This window comes from Mobula hypostoma, chromosome X1, assembly GCF_963921235.1.
Source record: "Mobula hypostoma chromosome X1, sMobHyp1.1, whole genome shotgun sequence".
Lineage (NCBI taxonomy): Eukaryota > Metazoa > Chordata > Chondrichthyes > Myliobatiformes > Myliobatidae > Mobula > Mobula hypostoma.
This window is the reverse complement of record NC_086128.1, coordinates 17,304,522-17,328,354: the sequence shown is the minus strand read 5'-3', so window position 1 is coordinate 17,328,354 and position 23,833 is coordinate 17,304,522. Positions and strand designations below refer to the sequence as shown.

At 40.2% G+C, this 23,833-nt stretch overlaps 1 protein-coding gene across 2 annotated transcripts in view; it reads right to left on the bottom strand.

Annotated features, from left to right (window-relative positions):
• The window catches only part of LOC134340290 (SWI/SNF-related matrix-associated actin-dependent regulator of chromatin subfamily D member 1), a 108,268-nt gene that overhangs the window by 62,343 nt on the left and 22,092 nt on the right, over positions 1-23,833 (bottom strand). Inside the window, exons 8-13 of one of the 2 annotated variants that reach the window (XM_063037342.1) lie at positions 19,064-19,225; positions 13,105-13,202; positions 12,165-12,300; positions 11,532-11,654; positions 6,740-6,841; positions 1,113-4,125 (exon numbers count right to left, since the gene is read on the bottom strand). In XM_063037342.1, coding sequence (XP_062893412.1) covers positions 4,072-4,125; positions 6,740-6,841; positions 11,532-11,654; positions 12,165-12,300; positions 13,105-13,202; positions 19,064-19,225 — 675 coding nt within the window. In that variant the 3' untranslated portion in view covers positions 1,113-4,071. Of the gene's footprint in view, positions 1-1,112; positions 4,126-6,739; positions 6,842-11,531; positions 11,655-12,164; positions 12,301-13,104; positions 13,203-19,063; positions 19,226-23,833 lie in introns of those variants that run through there. The other variant, XR_010016514.1, reaches the window with a different exon arrangement.

Sequence of the window (23,833 nt, the reverse complement as noted above, 5' to 3'; positions counted from 1 at the left end):
AAGGTTTAAAACACATTAAGGCTGCCCCATTAGGGGAAAAATGGCTTGAAAAAAAAATAATTAGGTACCTTTGTTAGGACTAAATGAACACTTTCCCTGCAGGACTTTGAACATAACCATTCAAGTCCTGAAAGGCACAAAAAAAAATCAAAGTATCAAAATATTCGCAGCATTTCTAGTTACTAATTGGTCATTACTGTGTGTGCTGAGGTTGAGCAGCTTGAAAAGTAAAGGCTCAGTTTTGTACTTTGGAAACAATGTCACAAGTAAGTTTCCCCACAATTGCAGCAACTTTTTTTGGAAACTAGAATCAAAATTGTCATATCCAGTGAATTCTTTTTTGCAATTAAGCTACCAGGTTGAACGTGAGTTGCCACCGGTGAGCTTACTAACTGTACTGAAAGCTTAGCGTGATGTATAGTGAAATGATTTGTTGATAATACAAAAGGGCTTGATTTCCAAGACCTCTTAGTGCACTTGCCACAGTTCAAGTACACTGGATTTCAGGTGCTTCAGTTTTTAATTTGCAAGTTTGAGATCACTACTATCCAAATTGTGCTTTGTATCACAGTAATGGGGAATAAATCTCACTGCTTTGTGCAGTGGGTTACAATTAACTCATTTATTATACTAATTTTTATTAGCCTCATGCAAAGAGCCCACTGCATGGTGATTGTATTGTTTGGCTAGAATACACCAATGGGATTTAAGAGGTCACTAAATACAGAAGGAAACAAATTACCAATTTGATTCACTCCTCCCAGATCGGTTTGTTTCTTAGAGCTATACAAAATGTGTTTAACACGTAAGATGGTGGCTGCTTATTGGATAACAGTGCAAGAATCAAACTTCTATTGGAATAGTCCTGTGACATTGGAACTGGACATAATTTTCAACAATCTGCCACTTTTGTTATGCAGCAGATAATCAGTGCAATTAATGCAGTTTCAAAACCGAATCTGTAGGTTAATTAGGTCCTTTTTCAGAAAAGAAAAGCAAAAGAAATCAAATTACCATGCACTGAACAGAATTGCAATTGTGCCTTATGATGTTACAGGAGCAGCACTAAAAGCAAATGATTGCCGCAGTAAACCACACAATAATATTCTGTGTTGAAGGTTTTATTAAAACTGAGTGACACATACAAGCATAGTGTACAAAAATGGTCCCTCAAAATGTTACTCAGTAAAAATACAGCTTGTTGCAGCATAACTGCTGAGGTTTAACTGCTTCTATTTGTGACTACCCCCATCCTAACCACAGTCATACCAAGAAAGAGGACGCAAGTGTTTGAAATCAAATTACTTTCATTTTGTTTTTTTTTCAACATTTGAAGAGGTAGCTGAATGGAATAAAACAGATCCAACAACATCTAGCAATACAGACGTATGCCGTCAAACACACAGCGCCCACTTCAAACATCCAAGTGGCTTCAGATTAACTATCTAATAGCAGCATAACCAAGGGAAAAACTTTCAATGTCACTGGAAACATAACTGATTTGTTTTCAGCTGCAATTCCCAGCTGGTCAGTTACTGAAGAAAGTCAATTGTTATTGCTTTTTATCCAATGATAATTTAGAAGATCTGCCCTCTGCAACCCTTTCAAATGCTTCAAGTTATGATTTCATGGATGTTGGCATGGACTCCACCTTCTCAAATCAACTACTCAGCAGCAAGCCTAGATATGGAACACTGAAGCGGTATTCAATAACAAAGAGCCAAGCAGTAACTAGGCAGCAATTCTGGCTAATTCTTTCTTTTTTTTTCTCCCACCCTGGGAGCAGCCAATTGTAGGATGTCAAATTTTGTCCAAGTGGAAAAATGAACAAACCAGCGAGTGAACTTGGGATGTTGTTGTTCAAGCATGATTTAATTGATAGGGTGAACACCTAAGGACCTCAACCACCCTATTGGGGAGATTTATTTTAACTATTTTATTCTCTTCGAAGCAGTGTTAATCTTGCATTCTAGATTTAAGGGGGAGAAAATTCTACAGGTACAAAAAAGGCATTGCTTGGACTTTTCAATTACAATGCAGGAATAAAGCATCAATTTGACAAAAGCACTGCTGTCACCCTAACACCAAGGGACAACTCTATCCTATTCTAATTTAGGTTATAGGTCATAAATTTATTTTAAAAATGTAACATTTTATGTCCTGCTTTCAGCCTCTGATCAAAGGCACTGTCCAACCTCCAATAGCTTATCCAGCTAGTCACTACCTGAAAACCTGGGCACAGAACGTCAGAGGGGACTTGAACATATTTTTATTGATCAATAGTGCCCACCCACTCAATAAGGCTTTATTGAGTGGATGGGCACTATTGAGCAATAAAAATGTGTTCAAGAAAACATATGCCTTTGTTTTGGAATTTGCAGAACTTACTCTCCCAAATGAGTGCTTTTAAATAGGGCAAGGTGTCTTTTTAATATATTTAAGAGACTGGCATCAACTCTTTCCAAATTGAATAATAGAATCAAGCTTCAAAGGGCTTATGTTATGAAACATATTGCAAGACCTCAGAATTAAACTTGATAAAAAATAATGTTCTCTATGTGTAAGAGGGTCCACACATAAGCTGCTGCAATGTTAGGGAATGGTAGGGATCGTGTATCAGTTTAATCACTCCTTCACTTTTAAAAACTAATTAACCTTTAAATTGCTACAAAATATTGACTCCTATGAAGATTTCATCCAACTGTTGTAGTTTGTACAACCACTGGACTGGGTTTCACTTGCATGTTCAGAGAGGTAAAACTTAAGTGACTGCTTTGTGCCTTGAAAAGTTTAAGGTGTGTCGTGGAAAGCTCCCAAACAAAAGAAATTGTGCTACAGTTATTACTGTAACCTTACAGTAGAATTGTACTGAGCTCTATTAAGACTAATACAAAGTACAAGGGTGATGTTAAAGGTACTATACACACCAACCTTCAAGTGTTAAACAATACATAAAGTATTAAACGTACATAATACCTTTATCAATGCATCAGACAAAGCAACTATAGTCATCCGGATACCTTTCAATTAGAATTGTACACAACAGTTTTTTGTCTAAAGCCAGACAAAATTATCCCTTCATTTCTGGCTTTGAAGCTTCTAATAGGAGTCAAGAAGAACAAAGTAAAATACATAAGATACGTACGATACATTCAACCCAGTAATAAAGCAGCACTGGAGTGATTTTTAAAGTCATTCACTAATTTAAAGAAAAACGTGTTTTAAACATGTAACTAGTTATTTGTCAAAAACTAACGAGATGAATTTCAAAGCAGAGAAAGAAAAACCTGAAAACTTGTATGCAAATTCAAATTAACCTTCAAAGCAACAAGACAGAATCAATTGTAAATAGTGAGATTAATACACTTATTACTTGCAAGCTAGTTATTTTTAAGGATTTTTTAAAAAAGAAATAAACACTGCACCCTTACGTTAGCCCCCCCCCAAAGTTGGCAAGTGGGATAGCATAAATCTAACGTGAAGGGGCAAAGAGGCACTGACCTGCCTTTAGGCAGGTACCAATACTGCCGCAAAATCACCATTGAATTTCAGAAACACTCCATTGTTAAAAGCAGCACGTGGTTTCTTTTTGAGGGTGGGTGTTAAGTAGCTGGTATCACAGTCTGTCTACAAAATACTTGCTACTTTCAACACAAAGCCTCTTGGTTATGAAAAATACAACAAAAGTAAATATAGGATTAATTATCTGATCTAGTATGCTAATATATCATTATTAGAAGTAGTACTAGTTCATTTAAATAGAATTTTATGTAGTTATTGAGGTCAACCAATTGTGGTTTATATTTCCCCAAATATGGATATAATAAGCTAATGTTACTTTCTAATCCTATGCTTTTAATAAAGGGAACATGTCAGTTTATAATAAAAGGTAGCAAAGAACACTTCAGGAGTACAAGGGCTATGTGGTGATTTATTTTGTGCAAGTGTTGCATGTAGTTTTACAGTTTGTACACTGTAACAGAAATCTTTGTGCACATATAAAACTGTGTTCAACCTTGAACCCAGACATCTCATGTCAACTCGTTGCTACACGTAGGATGAGGCCATCTTTTATGTATTGCGGATCCCAAGGGCTTGTTCAAGCTCCTGTCTCCTTTGCTGCACCTAAAATGAGAGAGAAAGAAAAAGTTGCTATCCAGCTTTAGAGCTAAGGTATTGTAAAGGAAAGAGCACGCAATGCGGCCTATCAACTGTGCTTCGCCATTCCACCATGGCTTATTTACTTTCCCACTTAGCTCCATTCTCCTGTAACCTTTGACCCCCCTTACTAATCAAGAACCTATCAACCTCAGCTTTAAATATACCCAATGACTTGGCCCCCACTGTCATCTGTGGCAATGAATTCCACAGATTCACCACCCTTTGGCTAAAGAAATTCCTTCTCATCTCTGCTCTAAAGGGACATCTTTCTATTCTGAGGCTGCAACCCCTGGTCCTAGGCTCTCCCACTATAGGAAACATCCAGTTACCTAGGCATTTCAACATCCAGTACCAGTAAGTTTCAATGAAGTCCCCCCTCACACACACAATACTAGACACCAAAGAGTACAGGCTTGAAGACATCAAACGCTCCTTATACATTAACCTTTTCGCTCTCAGATTCATTCTTGTGAACCTACTCTGGACCCCCTTCAATGCCAGCATATTGTTCCACAGATAAGAGGCCCTAAACTGCTCAAGACACTCCAAGTGTGGTTTGACCAATGCCTTGTAGAGCCTCAGTATTACATTCTTGCTTTTATGTGTCGTTTCACATCTCTGACCAAACAGAAGACACTGTGCTTCCATGGTTACAATGCTTTCCTGGAACGATTGCCAGCTGTGAGCAGAGCAGTACCTCTTTTGGCCTATTTAAAGAGGCGATGAAGAACCTCCCTGATGATGAAGCAAACAGGGAAAGGCATGAAGTGGCATCTTGGCCAAACCAGAACCCAAGTTGTCAGAAGTCCATTATTGCTGTTTAGTGAGAAGCTAGGACTTCCTTGGACCCTTAATAATCCTACTTTCTTCAAGCCCAGAGCTAATGTTGCTCAGAGAAAAGTGGGACAGGATAAACAAGAAATGGAGTGATACAGTCTGGTTAACAACAGTCTCTTCTTGAGCAAAAAAACACCAATAAAAATGTTAACACTAAAAATCTAAAGTTAAAATAGATGTGAACACCCAGCAGGTATAGGAGATAAGGATAATGGGACAAAGACTGGTATATGGAGTCAGGCCACAAATGAACTATGATTTCACTGAACAGTAAATAAGGTTTGAGAGGTCTCCTGCTCCATTGAACTTTCAGCCACAGTCTTACATCCTGACACTAAAATGCACCAGCTTCTCTGGGGACAGGGATTGGGTGCAACCAGACAAGAGGAAAATCGGTACCACTCCAGTAAGAAGTTGCACAGATATTTACCAAATATGTCACTTGTTTAAACGCTGTATCATGCCAGAATTCATGTTCCATATTCATTATGTAATGACTAACACAGCACATTCAACTGGTACACACAACCAGTTTGAATCAGTTGCTCACAGTGCATTGATGGTGCACAGATCAGAAAATATCTTTTAAATCTTTCTAGACATTTGACTTTATTCACAGCCTGCGATGGACAGGCTAGATTCCGTTTCCCCTTTTAAAAAAGTTGATCAAAAAAACAACAGAACTGCGTGGAACAGTCAATACATTTATCAATCAAAAAGCTAGACTCTGGAAAAAGCAATGCTCTTTAAAGGCCATAGGTGTTATAAAAGAGGAAAGAAAACAAAAAATAAATGAATAGATGGGGCAATAAATCTTAGATTTATGACAGAAAAGCAAACATCCATTACTGTTCATCTGCCCCAGTTACCAAGTCCCTTTCAGACCATTATCTTAAGCTTCAAACACCATGCTTAATTAAGTATTAACTTGGCTCAACTGGTGTCATTCATGCCTGAGGCAGAAGATCATGCTTCCAAACCTCTCTTCCATGGCTTAACTACATAATATAAACTGACAATTTAACACAATAATGGGTAGTGGACAGGATGCTAAGCTGAAACCCTCAAGTTGAGCCCTCCTGTTGTCCTGGTCAGAAATCATGTCTCAACCAAAACAGCCCCTTATCATTTGCAATTTGTGGCTAATAGGGTGGCCATATTTGCAAGTGAATGCTTAGCAATTAAATACCTAAGCAGCATTTTGAAGTATGATGAAATCATGGAGTTTATTTTGCCTCCCCCCTCACATAATGCAGGTAAAGTGAATGCTTGAAGGATAAAATATTATGGTTCAGATTTGTCAGGGAAGTAAATATGGAGTTAAAGACTTCACAATTCAAAAGAGAAGTGAACCAACAAGCTTATGCAAGACCACGTTCTGCGCATTTGTCAGTGAACATCTGAAACAGACTACAACAGAAATTACTTCAATAGCACTATTCAACTCCAGAACCACTCATCTCACCTCCCTATCTCTGGACATGAGCTGGATTGTCCACTTGTCTCAACCCGGGCAATTTTGTGCTTTTGCTCTTCACTGATGACATGACTTTAAAACATGCATGGAGACTTCAGAAAACAGATGGAGAGCAGATGCTTACCCCATCAAAACAAGGATGGTTCTAAATGAAGGGTTCAAGATGAAATGGAAACATTTTAACTCATCTATATGTTCTGTTACACAAGTAAACTAGAACAAAGATCTCACCCAATGATGGAGTGAGTATTACCATATTCTTACCTTAGAATAGAAGTATCTGCAGACAGCTTCTTGAGCCCAGGGCTGGAAGTAGAACTCTGCTCTGCGCTCTTCCTCTGGGTTTCCTACCACATCAGTCATAGACTACAATACAAAACATCAAAAGTGACTGGAACAGACAGATGCAAAATAAAAATAAATGGTGTCGAAGGTTCCAAGATTCTACTAGGGTAGCTCAAGTTCACTAGTTATCAAAATGGCAGGGGTTGGAAGGCTCATCGGCAATTGCATTTTGCATTTCATTAGCGCATGACAGAAACACGTAGCATCAGAGAGGCAGATAAAAGGTACTTTTCTGGTACTTCACGGTGTAGAACAGCAGAAGTTGCAGATATTGCAATGTAATGTGGCTGCAAAGAGTAAAGCATATGTTCAAATTTTATTTGGGGTGGAATGCAGAAAGCATGGGAGGGGAAACACAAGCTTGCTATTCAAAGGAAGCCAGGTTATGATTAATTGCCTTATAATAATTACATACATAGGACTATAGAATCAGAATTAGGCCATTCAATCCCCACAGCCTGTCTGACCACTGAATTAGATGATGGTAGATTTGTACTTTTGATAGCAAAGGTTTCGATTATTTCATGATACGAAATCTAAAACCTCAGCGCATTTCACACTTTATTGCTTGCAAAAGAAACCCATAAAAGCCAAGGGCTTGCTTCTACAATTGTTCTACTGAATGCTGTGCTGGTTTACAGGCAGTTAATTACATGATGCTTTACAAAATAAATTTGCTTGCAGGGTGTGGTTTGGCCATTGTTCTTACATTGCTGCAAACTTGTCAAGCATTAAGAGCCAACCATATAATGTGGGATTCAAGGATGTGTAGGCTGGGGAAGGTGAAAGGTTTCCCTCTTTTCAAATCATGAAGTGGAGTGGTTAGATGTTCAAAAATAACGCTGCATGTTGATTTCATACTTCTCCTCACCGCCCCCCCTCCCGTTTACCCATCAAAAGGCAGGTGAAATTTTGCTTTAACCACAAAGATCTCTCAATTCAGGACGTCAAGAGTTGTTAATGCAGGCTGTATTTTCTACCAGGCATACCTTCACCGTTAGTGCAGACTACGAAGGAAATCCTCTAATAACAAATGGGGCAAGGTTGATGTACAGCAGCAAGTTTCAGCATTGTAGAAGTGATTCTGAAATGGAATGCTTCACTTTGACTGCAGTGCTGCTGACAATTGCTGTAAGATATTAATTTACCATGTATGGAAAAGGTCAGTGACAAATAAGAGCAGCTAGCTGTAAGGTGTCAAAGGACACCATTTTATTCTGGTGTTGGAGGTTCAGCTACTCTCATAAGCCGCCACTATATTCTAAATAACAGAACAGAATTAAATATTTGGTTTAAGTGCTCCAATGCATTATTAAAATACCATGTACACTCTATACAATGTATATATGGAAAAAGAATGTGAGCAATTATCATTACTTCAAACAGGAAAACGTGCAGTTGCAGCCAACTAATACTCAAACACCTAAATAAGTTTGTACTGTATTTGGCAAGAATCGAGGTAGAGGTGCTCAGCCGAATAGGCAATAAGGGAAAAACTCATGACTATGTGTACCCTTGATACACAACAGCAATTATGTTAGAACAATACTGCTACTGATGCCAATTCAAGGTTCACAGTGTGGCTTTGCAAACCTAGATTCTAAAAAAAAATGAAATACTTTCTCATTTTATTGGAACATTGTCCACATGTACGTCTTTGAACTTTTGTGGTGGGTAAACTACAATAGCAGAGATATGTTGTTGGAAGAATCACAGTATGATATGGATGTGGGCAAAATGGAATTAGCAAAATTTGCTGGAAAGACCAAGTTAGGGGATAAAGCAAACAGCACACAAAAAAAAAACAAAGAACAGGGACTAGTCTAATGTGTGACAAATTCAGCTCAAGATAGATGTACATAAGTAAAAATTTGGAGAAAATAAATAGAAATAAACCTTGAACTAAAATAATCAATAAAGACGATGGAGTGCCGATTTGTAGAACTTTAAAACTGTAACAGAGAACACCATAAAAATAGGCCAATGGGAACTGGATTTTATATGCAAGGGCACAGAATATTAAGGCTTGACTTACCACTAGATTTATCAAGAAAATATTATCAATTAGTGTAAACACGAGGAATTCTGCAGATGCTGGAAATTCAAGCAACACACATCAAAGTTGCTGGTGAACGCAGCAGGGCAGGCAGCATCTCTAGGAAGAGGTACAGTCGACGTTTCGGGCCGAGACCCTTCGTCAGGACAAGTCTTGGCCCGGAACGTCAACTGTACCTCTTCCTAGAGATGCTGCCTGGCCTGCTGCATTCACCAGCAACTTTGATGTATGTTGCATCAATTAGTGTGTTGTGAGCAGTTTCAGAGAAAGGATGCAAGCAGCATGGATAGAGAAGAGGATGAAGGGAAATAAACTGGGTGAGAGATTTGGCAAAACTTGGGATTGATCATCGAACAAATGACAAAATAGAAGTGATCAAAAATTTAAAAGGATTTAAGCGGTAAAAATCACAGATCATTTTCTTTGGGTGCAATGTAGCATACACTTAGGATTAGCCAAGTATGAATGGGATAGTTAAAAGGAATAACATATCGGTTTAGAATTTGCAATATTTTACTGCAAATGAGATAACAATGCAGAGTGAATTCAGTATTTCATGCAGAATAGGTGACAGTAAAGGAATAGGCACACAAGGAAGAGAGGGTTAACAACTGTTTGGTGCTTCGGCAAGCAATTGTATGAAATAGCCTTCTTTTGAGCTGAATTTCTATAATGGAAATCCTTTTGAATGTCCTGTTGCTTTGAGCACTATGCAGAGACGAGATATTCTATGGAAACAAATGCCTGCTGGTATTTGAGGCTCTGTAAAGCACACTACCAAGAGAAAAGCTAAATATGCTGCTGACAGTCTACAGGTAAGTTCCACAGCAACCTGCAGAGTTGTAAAATCCTGCCTTAATGTTTCTATTTGAATTACTTGTGTACCCCTGGTGCACATCTCTCTCACCAGATTTACAACTAAGCCTCTAGCTGAGAAAACATGCACTCTCGGCTCATAGTCACAATTAAACAGTGCATAAAGAAAGCATTATTCTGCGCCTCAGTGACCTCAGTACATCCTAAAGTGCTTTATGGCCCAATTAGCTACTTCTGAAATACAATCACTGTTGCAAAGTAAGAAAATACGACGGCCAATTTGCGCACAGCTAGATTCCAAACAGCATGCGAAAAATGACTTTTTTTTTCCCCAAAGGGACAAATATTAGCCAGGGAAGCTTTGCTGCTTTTTTTTTGTTAGTAATATTGGTGGGCGAATATTTTATCCATTCACAAAACATTCTCCTGGCTGAAACAAAGGCATGAGATAATGCAAGAAAACATCTTAAGGTGAAGCCCAGTTTAACGTCCAGGGCGTGCAGCTGGAATTTTGTGCCTAGTTTGAAGCTGTACATTGTTTCTTTGTTATTAAAGCTTCCTGTAGCCACAGGCACAATAAAATTCATTCATACAAATACACCATTGCAATTGCACTCAGTTGCCCATGGCGGGACACCACTACTGGGTGCATGAAGATTTGGCTTGTAATCCAGCAGGTGCAACGACACCAAAACGGGCAGCCTCCACCACAAATATGGCCATAGGAAACTGAAATGACAAGTTAACACCGTTGCTGAACTAACACAGGAATATTATATGCAACCATTAGGCATTTTTTGCCAATATTGTCAATTGTAAGCGTTATATTATTAAAGAGGTTCAACAGAGTTCCAGACCAATTGGTTCATTGACTACGGAAAGAGCAAGCTTGGTGGATTGAATGACATCTTCCCATTCTACACTCCCCATACTCATAAGGCAATAAACACAGTATACAACAAGCAAAAATATGGTTGCCCAGAGTTAAAATAATGCCCAACTGATTTTCTTAAAAAAGTAATCAAGAATTATTGTTCAGTATGGCAGCACAAAGTAAGGCAACATGATTCCTGCAGAACCCATTCAGTTTGTGGGCAATTAAAAAGTTTGACTTCAGTCTTGCTTCCTTAAGGAGTTATCACCCCTATATCGATAATGTGGATAAACCCAGCAGAGAGGACTACATTGTAGAACAAATTACTAAATTGCTGCCATAACCAATTAACAACAGCAGGCAGATAGCCAAGTGATGGAGATTAGCACCACAAAATTACAAGCATTATCTTTCTGTCCTTTAATCTAAAAAGGCCACGCTGTATTCCTTAAATTTAATTAGCTCAGGTGCGATGCAAAGGAGCATGCACTAACCCACCTGCCTTCACTAATTCACAAACCTAAGTAACACACCCAATAGGACGTACATATATTTAATCACCAACATCTTTCACCAGAACAGATGGTGCTTGTGTGCCATCCTATGAGGCTTACTCTTGCTCTGGATCCCAACATTGTGTACATTTAACTATGCTTTTTACATATAGAACACTGCAATTGCATGCCTTTTATAATAGTGGAAAATAACAAATGAAAATTCAACAGTTCACCGCAAACAGCTCAAGATAGGGAATACAGTATCAGAGATATTCAGGTGCCACCCCTTTTCAAATTCACTTCCGCACAAATGTGAGAAATAAGGAGCTTTTAAACCTGTTAACTGAAACTTCAAAATACTTTCTCATGTTTAACAAATATTGTCTCACAAGAATAGAGTGGAAAGTGCCTTTAAAATGGCTAGCCTAAAAAGGAACTTAACATGAATGCAGCTGGTAAAATACGTACCTTCAGGTCACGGCACTGTGACTGCAGCCAGTCATTGATAAAGCCCTGTGGATCTCTGGCAAAGCTCAACATGAACTCTCTCTGTGTCTTGAGCTGGTTAATGGTCTCAATTGTTTCATGAATCTGTAAGAGTAAAGCACCAAGATTATTCAGTTTAAATATAAAAATCACACAGAAATCTACCTTCACTGGAAAAGCTAAGGCTGAGATGCCATTTTGTATCTGATACAGAAAATACACAATTTATCCAGTCCATGGAAGTTATTCAGATAATCCCTCTTTTGCATGCTCTTCACTTTAATATTAAAACAACAGGCCACTAATTCTTTGAGCAAATCTGAATTTTTATACTTTATATTTTTATACTTTCATTTTTTAATACTTTTACCTTCATCACTGCTGTGCAATATTTAAAGCATACAAACATAAATCATACAGAAATACTCAAGAACCTACAATCTCCATACTCAGTACTACAAATATTTAAGTGTTTAAAAATAGCCATCTGACAAGAGTGAGAAGCACAGTGAGAAGCTTCACTTTAGATTTAATTCTCTACACTGGATTTCTTCAGCATTACCTGTGTTCTCAGAAGGACAAATGCATTCTTTAGTTAGAACATTCCAGGCTAACCTTATTATCGAGAGCAGCAATCTCCTGCTGGCTAGCAGTAGATAGGAGAAAGGAGTTCATCTGAGTCTTCAATGTGTCATCCACCTCTACATCAATATCGTAACAAGCAGTCTTCTTCTGATCATTTGGGTCCACACTGAAACATCGAATGGACAGGATTATACAAGGACAAAAGCACACAATTAAGCTATAGTTAAATTGGGTCCAATAGAGCAGACTGATCACAGGTTGATCCAAAACAAGCTAACTACTGTTTAAACCTCAATTGACACATCCATGGAGAAAAACTAACTGCAAGGAGCTTGTTATTTTACCTTACTTTTTAAATTTATTCATAGATAATATATTTAAATTGATTTTATTATTTTAATAACTGTTTACAGATGTACAATTGTAATTACAACCAGCTGCCAGTAGTGGGACTGGAAAAGATTTGGAGTGGGATAGATAGAGTGGAGGCATCCAGAACCAAGGGCATAATTTCAATACAAGAATTGGCTGTTCAAGACAAGAAATTAAGAATTTCTCCTCAGAGGGTGGTGAATCTTTGTAATTATATACCTTAGAGTTGTGAAGCTGAAGTCATTGAATACATTGACAAATGTGAAGTACAAGAGAGTAAAGGGAGAGAGTGGGAAGTGGTACTGAAGCTACAAATGATCAGCCATAACCTCATTGAGTGGTGTAGGCTTTAGGGACCTTATGCTTCTTCAGTTCTTACATAAAATTAGAATAAGTATGACACTTTACAAAGCTTAAAACGATTGAAAATTTACAGCAAACCAGAAATAGAACCCATCCAATGAACTTAAGTTAGAATCAAACAGCACACACAAAATGCTGGGGGAACTCAGCAGGCCAGGCAGCATCTATGGAAAAAAGTAGAGTCATCGTTTTGGGCCGAGTCCTGTACGGCAGTTTCAATGTCAACAATATTCACCTGATAATATGGTTGATAATAATTGGCTCAGGGGGCATCAGCAGAGCATGTAGTCTCTGAGGGATTTCAGAGAACTTCATTCGATGACATTCAAAGATCTGTAACAAAAGAGGCACACTCAATATACATATGGTCCTCTTTTCAAAGGAGAGCTGTGTACATAACTTTTAAAATTTGTTAAAACACTACAACATAATATCCAAAATTCAATTAGAACTCTAGACCAAGTACTGGCCGAGATTTTAAAGTGTCAATGAAAGTCTCAGTCTTCACTGTAATAGCTGCTGTAATTGACAGCAACATTAGGATTTCAGTACAGGTTTCCCTGCCACCTGAAGGGAGAGCGTTCCTATGAAACGGTTCGTAAGCCGAAATGTCATAAAGTGAAGAAGCAATTACCATTTATTTATATGGGAAAATTTTGTCAGCGTTCGCAGACCCAAAAATAACCTACCAAATCATGCCAAATAACACATAAAACCTAAAATAACAGTAACATATAGTAAAAGCAGGAATGATATGATAAATACACAGCCTATATAAAGTAGAAATACTTTTCCACAATCATTGCTGGCACTGTTCTCCGAAGCGAAAATCTCACGCGAGCACTCTCGGCAGAAAATCTCACGCCAGGGCTGTTGGCAAAAACTCTCTCTCCAGTAACCTTTAGGCTATGAAGCTGCCAAATCATACCAAATAACACGTAAAAATACACAGCCGATATAAAGTAGAAATAATGTATGTACAGTGTAGTATCACTTACCGGAATTGGGAAAGCACGGAGCACACTGATGATGGTGTGTTCGGCTGAGTTGTCGGAGTTTGGGTGGTGCAGTGGTCCCCACCTTCCGGGCCACCGACCGATACCGATCCACGAAGCATGCAGGGGTACAGCGGTAGCCGGGAGGCACACAGCACATCTTTAAGAAAAAAGCCGAAATAAACAAGCTAATTAATTAGGTGCCGCCCGGCATGTAATTGTCGGCCCAGATCAGTGCCGATTGCATCGTCTCTGATCTGGGCCGACAATTACGTGTCGGGCGACACCTAATTAGTTAGCATGTTTATTTCGGCTTTTTTCTTAAAGATGTGCTGTGTGCCTCCCGGCTACCACTGCATTCTCCACGAATTGGTATCTGTCCGTGGCCCGGGGGTTGGGGTGGTGGGACACTGGGGTGTCATCTCGTTGTCTGTTTCCATTAGAGCAGGCAGCTCATCTTTTTCTATGTCTGCCTGCCTGGATGTCGGAGGTCGAGGTTCGTCATCTGCTGTGGCTGATGTGGAAGGCTTGCTTGACTGCTGAGCCTTGCGCATTTTTCTATCATACAGTTTTTTGTAAACACTCAAGCCATCCCGCAAATATCCCTTAAACCGACGTACCCTTTCAAAATTAAAGTCGTACTTTATCATTGCAGCCAAAATCTCACGCAGTTGCTTCACTTTCGCTACTGCATTCGGTTTCGATTGTTATCCTTTCCTCTTACAATTGCATCAGCTCTTCATCTATCAGATCTTGGTCATGGGATGCCAAAACCTCTTCAACTTCATCTTTGTCAGCTTCCACAAGCCAAACTCACTTTGTCCTTTCTTTGTTCACCACGATCGAAACGTTTAATTATGTCTAGTTTTACGCTAAGTGTAACACCCTTGTGAGCTCTTTTAGGCTTTTCCAACACCTTAGAACTCATCTTGCAAACGGTTGCTCACAGGCACGTGTTTCAGCAATGCCGTTCCGAATCCGGGGGAGAGCAGCTGCTCGGGGCGCGCGCTGCCTTCTTATCGCGCGCTGATTTTTTTATCGCCGCTGATTTTTTCGTAACAGTGAAAACACCTTCTGAAAGCGAAAACAGGGTACTAATGTAGGTCTTTCGTAACACTGAGGTTTCGTAAAATGAACGTTCGAAAAGCGGGGGACACCTGTATTTCCAAGCACAGAAATCTACAAGTTATTGTCAGGGGACTGCCTCTGGGTAAGTCGGGCATGTTGAAGTCTGGATTCTTTGTGAAGTTAAGTGTAAAAGTGCAAACTAATTGTAAATATCTTATACTGTGTTCCAGATTCATGGAAGAGTCCTGTGCCAAGCGAAAGGAAGGCACAACTGAGCATTCCCTCTTGATTTAAATGGAGCACATAGCTACAGGAGTCTCTCATGGATTATTAGCTCAGAATTTTTAATGAGAATTTTTTTTGAGAAGGTTGTGCTTTGCTCATTTTGATTTTTTTTGTGTTTAACCAAGTACTCTGGTACAAGCTTTTAAATGTCACTGAATGCCCTAACCATTCAGCATATTTTAATGTTTTGATTGTTCTGTTCACTTTCAGGGACATGAACCAGTCCTCTCTCAAAGCTTTATTTTTTTTTCCTCCTTTTCAGAGGTTGGATTACTTTTCCCCCTTCCCCAAAATGACCCTAAACAGGTCAGAAGACTTTCCACTATGTAAGATCACCAAGAATTCCTACCAGCGATCTCACAAGTTCCCAACAGGATAGCCATAGATCAATAGTGAGTCTCTGCTGAACACAAAATCCATGCCCAAAAGTACCATATTCAACTACAATGTCTGATAAGAGATCAGACTCAGTCTGAAAATCAGTGCACGTTTAAATCAACACAACCTGAACACGCTTTTAAAAGTCACTTATCCCAAGGCCACATTACTTATGCAGAACGACACATTTGCCTACTTAACTGCTCAAGGCAGATACATTAGGAAGATTTAAAGACTCTTAGATACACACATGGATGATAGAAAAGTGAAGGGCTATGAGGGATGGAAGGGTTAGATTGATCTTGATGTAGGTTAAAGGGTTAGCACAACATCATGGGCCGAAGGGCCTATACTGTGCTGTAGTACATTGCAATAAAATTAGAAGTACATATATGTCACCAATTCATTGCCACAGACAGCAGTGCAGGTAGTAATGGGGGACAAGGAAATGGCAGATGAACTTAAAGTATTTTGCATTAGTTTTCACTGTGGAAGTCACTAGCAGTAGGCCAGAAGTTCGAGTGTCAGGGGGCAGAAGTGCTGTTACTAAGGAGAAAATGCTTGGGAAGCTGAAAGGTCTGAAGGTAGATAAATCACCTGGACCAGATGGACTACACTCCAGGGTTCTAAAAGAGGGCTGAAGAAATTGTGGAGGCATTAGCAATGTTCTTTCACGGATCATTCAATTCTGGCATGGTTCCAGAGGACTGAAAAATTGCAAACTCCACTCTTTAAGAAGGGAGGGAAGCAAAAGAAAGGAAATTGTAGGCTAGTTAGCCTGACTTCAGTGGTTGGGAAGATGTTGGAGTCCATTATTAAGAAAGAGGCTTCGGGGTACTTGGAGGCACATGATAAAATAGGTCAGCATGGTTTCCTTAAGGGAAAACATTGCGCGAAAAATCTGTTGGAATTCTATGAGAAAATAACAGGCAGGATAGACAAAGGAGAGACAGTGGATGTTGTGTACTTGGCTTTTCAGAAAGCCTTTAACAAGGCAAAAGCCCAAGGTGCTGGCGCGGGGGAGGGTCCAGAGGTGGTTTACGAAAATGATTCCGGGATTGAAAGGCTTGTCATATTAGGAGTGTTTGATGGCTCTGAGCCTCTCCTCACTGGAATTCAGAAGAATGAGGGGTGATTTCATTGAAATCCTATCAAATGTCAAAAGGCCTTGATGTGGAGAGGGTGCTTCCTATGGCAGGGTGAGTCTAAGACCAGAAGACACAGCCTCAAAATAGAGGGGCGTCTTTTTAGAATGGAGATGAGGAATTTCATTAGCCAGAGATTTAATTTGTGGAATTCGTTGCCACAGGCGGCTGTGGAAGAAGAGTCATTGGGTATATTTAAGGTAGAGGTTGATAGATTCTTGATTAGTCAGGACATGAAGGAATACGAGGAGAAAGCAGGAGATTAGGGCAGACTCAATGGGGCAAATGGCCTAATACTGCTCCTATATCTTATGGTCTTATGCTTTTAATTCTTTTTAAAATCATTCCAGCCTCAAAGAATCATGGCTAAATCAACTTCGTATGCATAGCACCACATGGCTAATCAGTCTTAAAGTTCTGAGCACGTCTCCTTAACCACATCTATAAGCCAAACCAAGCATTTATGGTGCAAGTTTCAATGACCCATTTTGCTGACAGCTTGAAATGTCAGTCCTATGTCCATTTGAATTGTTTAATACTCTCCATAATGTTACTAGTTCTAGGCACTCAGAACTGGCTGGAAGGAGATTTTCAGTTCCAGGAACTAAGGGTTTGAAAAAGAAAGAAACACTGATGTAGTGTTTTAGTTGCAATGGTTGTTCTTATTGCCTGTCTGTACAATTTCAATAAAGAGCCAAGCATTAGAAGTACATCCTAAAAGGCACACATTTACTCTGTCTTGATATCTAAAGTTACGTTTTTCTGACTAAACCAAAAACTTACTTTAATAAAGGCAAGTGGACTGAAAGACGATCCAACCCAAGGAAAATTCCTGGTTAGGTGACTGATAAGCTATAATTTCCACTGTAATGCCAGGTATGGTGTGGCCATCTACAAAATGCAGGTGCCACCAACACAAAGGCTACTTCTAGTGTTGATCATTTTACAGGCCAGCTAGTTTGTGGGAAGCTGGGTGGAAAAGAGCGTGATACAGCTTCTATAAGCACCGTGCAGCCAAACTCAACTGTTGAATAGAGGGGCTGTTTAATGCAATCAGTGGTTAAAGACACTCAAGCTGTAGCTTGTTCCAGATGTTCCAACATGGCCATGATCAGAGGTGCTATATTCAGAGACAATTGAGAGTAAGAAAATGTGTGTAGAAATTAGAAAATTAAACCAACCTTCACTATCCTTCACTGACTCAGTCAGTCATCATTAGCATTACAGTGTGCATATCTGTCAGTTGTCATCAGAGGATGAGGAGACTGGAATACCATGACTTTAACAGGATGCAATACAAAGGAATGCAGAATGGAATCTAGTCTAATAATACTTCCTGCAATTTGTGAAAGGAAAGCACCACCACAGAGCAAAGAAAGCACCCACTGACTTCTTCCCAACAACTCTTAACAAGATTTCACTAGCCAGTAAAGGCAAAATGAACAAATCTAAAGGAACTAGCCAGAAATTTCAAAAATAGGGTGTGTTTTAAGGAGTGCAGTAAAGGAGAAGAAAAACGGAGTTCAAGGGAATTCTATAGTGAGGGCCTAAGAACACTGAAGGTGTGGATACCAATGCTGCAGGAAAAAAAGGAATGTACGAGAAAATAATCTATAAATTTGCTAAGTATGCATTTTTGTAGCTTTTGTGCAAAGTAAATGCCAAGCAAATTGGTATTTGCAAAGACTACATCCAAGAGTATTTATCCATGAAGTGGAAGCAACATCTCTAATGCCAGAGCACTTGAGTCCACACCATTCAGACAAATCACTTCATCAATCCTGGTTATCATTCATTTTCATACATTCTAATGCTAATATAAACAGGTTTAGAACAATGTTTTGGAGCTATTAATAAGTCGAGGTGCTCTGGTATTTGGTCCTGTACGGGCAATTGCTCAAATGGGCATAGCTTAGATGGGCATCTTGGTTGGCATGGAGCAGCTGGGCCGAAGGGCCCATTTCTGTGTTGTACAACTCTATGTAACTGAGTTCCCAAGCTTCTGCAGGCTATGTGGCTTGCATGACATATTTTCCAGCTTATCTTGCTTGAAATCATGCACTTGAGTATAATTGTTGGACAAATTTCAAATCAGAACACTAGAACCTCCTGATATAACTAGAGATACAAGGGAATTAATAGCACCCACTTGAACCAGATCCCAAAAACTAAAATCTTGGCTTCCCTGTACTATCGATTATAAATCAAAAGATCAAACCTTTCTTGCACAAACTAACTTGGAAGCTGCATGTTTAAACACTATCTGGTCAACCCTACTGATCCTATTTATTAAACTACAGGTGCCTAGCACATCAATGATTACCTGTTGGAGGTATCTGTCACAGTTGATGAACTCTCGTTCATGAGAATCCTGCAGCTTGTGGGTTTTAATGTACTGCCAGAGAGCTTGGATGATAACAGGTCGAGTCTGAGTGTGTATGCCCAGCAGTCGTGCCAGTCGAGGATCCAGTTTAAACTGGGGTGGCTGGGAAAGAAAATATAAATAAATCACTATTCATAGGCAGCAAAGCCACTACCTAAATATCCATCAAGCATCTGATCAATGTCATATACAGGTTTCTAATGTTCTCTGCAGGATATTATGATCTAAAGTTGACGCATTGCTGCCACCCTGAGGCTGTACTGAGACTGCATTCAAGACATTACCACCGTCCATAGAACTCAAATTTGTTCATAGTAACCAAATATGCCAGCCTATAAAAGGAATGAAAGGTTCAAAATTGGCCAATTAATGAGAGGTTCATTTTGAGGTAGCATATAGCATTTCTGTTGCTTACTGTCTAGAGTGACCCTTTCAGCAGAGGGCACAATGATGAAATACTACAAGCAGAGGTTACCAAAGCTGTGCTTATTGACTAATCTCGTTCTTCAACATAGGTGCTTTCACACTGTGGATTTTGGCCCTTCACTTGAGTTTCTCAATTTTAGAGATTATCTGAAATAGGTGAAGTGATTATCAACAGGAGAACAGAGCCCTGAACTTTGCCCAAAGACAACATGGTCCATTTGCAATGGCAAACTGTAAATAAAATACAATGATAAATCCTCTAAACATTCACAGATTTAATGGTACCTGAAGATTTAGCAAGGGAACATTATAAACTATTATGCTGCTTTCTGTCAACACTTCAAACTTTTATGAATCAGAATTCAGCTTTGTTCGTTGTATAGGTCCTTATTCATCCTGTCTTCATGGTTGCTGGTGCTTTCTCCTATCATACCTGATTACCACTTATTCATGTGTAGGTTTGAATAACAAGCAGTGGCAGAATATTCGTTAAGAGTTTTAACAAAACTTTTAATATTGATTGAGTTTTAATATTGATTGGCACCTGATTAGTTCCAAGGGTTTAGATGGGGCAGAATTCGTTAAGTGTGTCCAGGACGGATTCCTGTCACAGTATGTGGACAGGCCGACCGGGGGAATGCCATTCTAGATCTAGTACTAGGTAATGAAACGGGTCAGGTCACAGATCTCTCAGTGGGTGAGCATCTGGGGGACAGTGACCACCGCTCCCTGGCCTTTATAATTATCATGGAAAAGGACAGAATCAAAGAGGACAGGAAAATTTTTAATTGGGGAAAGGCAAATTATGAGGCTATAAGGCTAGAACTTGCGGGTGTGAATTGGGATGATGTTTTTGCAGGGAAATGTACTATGGACATGTGGTCAATGTTTAGAGATCTCTTGCAGGATGTAAGGGATAAATTTGTGCTGGTGAGGAAGAATGGTAGGGTGAAGGAACAATGGGTGACAAGTGAGGTGGAAAATCTAGTCAGGAGGAAGAAGGCAGCATACATGAGGTTTAGGAAGCAAGGATCAGCTGGGTCTATTGAGGAATATAGGGAAGCAAGAAAGGAGCTTAAGAAGGGGCTGAGAAGAGCAAGAAGGGGGCATGAGAAGGCCTTGGCGAGTAGGGTAAAGGAAAACCCCAAGGCATTCTTCAATTATGTGAAGAAAAAAAGGATGACAGGAGTGAAGGTAGGACCAATTAGAGATAAAGGTGGGAAGATGTGCCTGGAGGCTGTGGAAGTGAGCGAGGTCCTCAATGAATACTTCTCTTTGGTATTCACCAATGAGAGGGAACTTGGTGATGGTGAGGACAATATGAGTGAGGTTGATGTTCTGGAGCATGCTGATATTAAGGGAGAGGAGGTGTTGGAGTTGTTAAAATACATTAGGACAGATAAGTCCCCGGGGCCTGACGGAATATTCCCCAGGCTGCTCCACGAGGTGAGAGAAGAGATTGCTGAGCCTCTGGCTAGGATCTTTATGTCCTCGTTGTCCACGGGAATGGTACCGGAGGATTGGAGGGAGGCGAATGTTGTTCCCTTGTTCAAAAAAGGTAGTAGGGATAGTCCGGGTAATTATAGACCAGTGAGCCTTACGTCTGTGGTGGGAAAGCTGTTGGAAAAGATTCTTAAGAGATAGGATCTATAGGCATTTAGAGAATCATGGTCTGATCAGGGACAGTCAGCAAGGCTTTGTGAAGGGCAGATCGTGTCTAACAAGCCTGATAGAGTTCTTTGAGGAGGTGACCAGGCATATAGATGAGGGTAGTGCAGTGGATGTGATCTATATGGATTTTAGTAAGGCATTTGACAAGGTTCCACACGGTAGGCTTATTCAGAAAGTTAGAAGGCATGGGATCCAGGGAAGTTTGGCCAGGTGGATTCAGAATTGGCTTACCTGCAGAAGGCAGAGGGTGGTGGTGGAGGGAGTACATTCAGATTGGAGGATTGTGACTAGTGGTGTCCTACAAGGATCTGTTCTAGGACCTCTACTTTTCGTGTTTTTTATTAACGACCTGGATGTGGGGGTAGAAGGGTGGGTTGGCAAGTTTGCAGACGACACAAAGGTTGGTGGTTTTGTAGATAGTGTAGAGGATTGTCAAAGATTGCAGAGAGACATTGATAGGATGCAGAAGTGGGCTGACAAGTGGCAGATGGAGTTCAACCCGGAGAAGTGTGAGGTGGTACACTTTGGAAAGACAAACTCCAAGGCAGAGTACAAAGTAATGGCAGGATACTTGGTAGTGTGGAGGAGCAGAGGGATCTCGGGGTACATGTCCATAGATCCCTGAAAGTTGCCTCACAGGTGGATAGGGTAGTTAAGAAAGCTTATGGGGTGTCAGCTTTCATAAGTCGAGGGATAGAGTTTAAGAGTCGCGATGTAATGATGCAGCTCTATAAAACTCTGGTTAGGCCACACTTGGAGTATTGTGTCCAGTTCTGGTCACCTCACTATAGGAAGGATGTGGAAGCATGGAAAGGGTACAGAGGAGATTTACCAGGATGCTGCCTGGTTTAGAAAGTATGCATTATGATCAGAGATCAAGGGAGCTAAGGCTTTACTCTTTGGAGAGAAGGAGAATGAGAGGAGACATGATAGAGGTGTACAAGATAATCAGAGGAATAGATAGAGGGGATAGCCAGCGCCTCTTCCCCAGGGCACCACTGCTCAATACAAGAGGACATGGCTTTAAGGTAAGGGGTGGGAAGTTCAAGGGGGATATTAGAGGAAGGTTTTTTACTCAGAGAGTGGTTGGTGTGTGGAATGCACTGCCTGAGTCAGTGGTGGAGGCAGATACACTAGTGAAGTTTAAGAGACTACTAGGCAGGTATATGGAGGAACTTAAGGTGGGGGGTTATATGGGAGGCAGGGTTTGAGGGTCGGCACAACATAGTGGGCCAAAGGGCCTGTACTGTGCTGTACTATTCTATGTTCTAGTTAGGCTGCATTTCAGTATTGCATACAGTTCTGGTCACCTCATTATAAGAAGGATGTCGAAGCTTTGGAGAGGATGCACAAGAGGTTCACCAAGATGTTGCTTGGATTAGAGGTCATGTACTATAATGAGAGGTGGACAAACTTGGGTTGTTATCTGGAGCAGCGGAGGCTGGGGGGAGATCCGAGAGGTTTATAAGACCATGAGCGGCATAGAGTAGGTCATAGACAGTATCTTTTTCCCATGGTTGAAATGTCAAATACCAGAGGGCATGCATTTATGGTGAGGGGGCAATTTCCAAAGAAGTGAGGGGCAATTTTTTTTTTTTTTAAAGCACAAGATGGTAGGTGTCTAGACTGCACTGCCTGGATGGTGGTAGAGACAGAAACTTTACAGATTTTTAACAGACTTCTAGATAGGTACATGAATGTGAGGAGAATGGAAGGACATGGACATTGGATCCTTGACTTCCTGATCGGGAGACCACAGTCTGTGTAGATTGGAAAGAACACCTTCTCCTTGCTGACAATCAACACTAGCATACCTCAAGGATATGTGCTTCACTCACTGCTCTACTCTCTCTGCACCTGCGACTGTGTGGCTAGGCACAGCTCAAATGCCAATTGTTGCTGGCAGAATTTCAGATGGTGACAAGGTGGTATACAGGAGCAAGAAAGATCAGCTGGCTCAGTGGTGTCACAGCAACAATCTTACGTTCTATGTCAGTAAGACCAATGAACTGATTGTGGATTTCAGGAAAGGTAAGTCAAGGGAACACACACCAGTCCTCATAGAGGAACTAGAAGTGGAAAGGGCGAGCATTTTCAAGTTCCTGGGTGTCAACATCTGAGGATCAATCCTGGGCCCAACATATTAATGCTGTTACAAAGAAGGCACAACAGTGGCTATATTTCATTAGGAGTTTGAGGAGATTTGGTATGTCACCAAAGACACTCGCAAATTTCTACAGAGGTACTGTGGAGAGCATTCTAACAGGTTACATCACTATCTGGTATTGAGCGGCTACTGCACGGGATCAGAAAAGGCTGCAGAGGGTTGTAAACTCAGCCAGCTCCATCATGGGTACCAGCTTCCCCAGCATCCAGGACACCTTCAAAAGGCGATGCCTCAAAAAGGCAGCATCCATCTTTAAGGACCCCCATCACCCAGGACATGCCCTCGTTTCATTGCTGTCAGAGGTACAGGAGCCTGAAAACACACACTCAATATTTCAGGAACAACTTCTTCCCCTCTCCCATCAGATACTTGAATGGACAATGAACCCATAAACACTACCTTACTATTTTTCTCTCTTTTTGCACTACTTATTTAATTTAATTTTA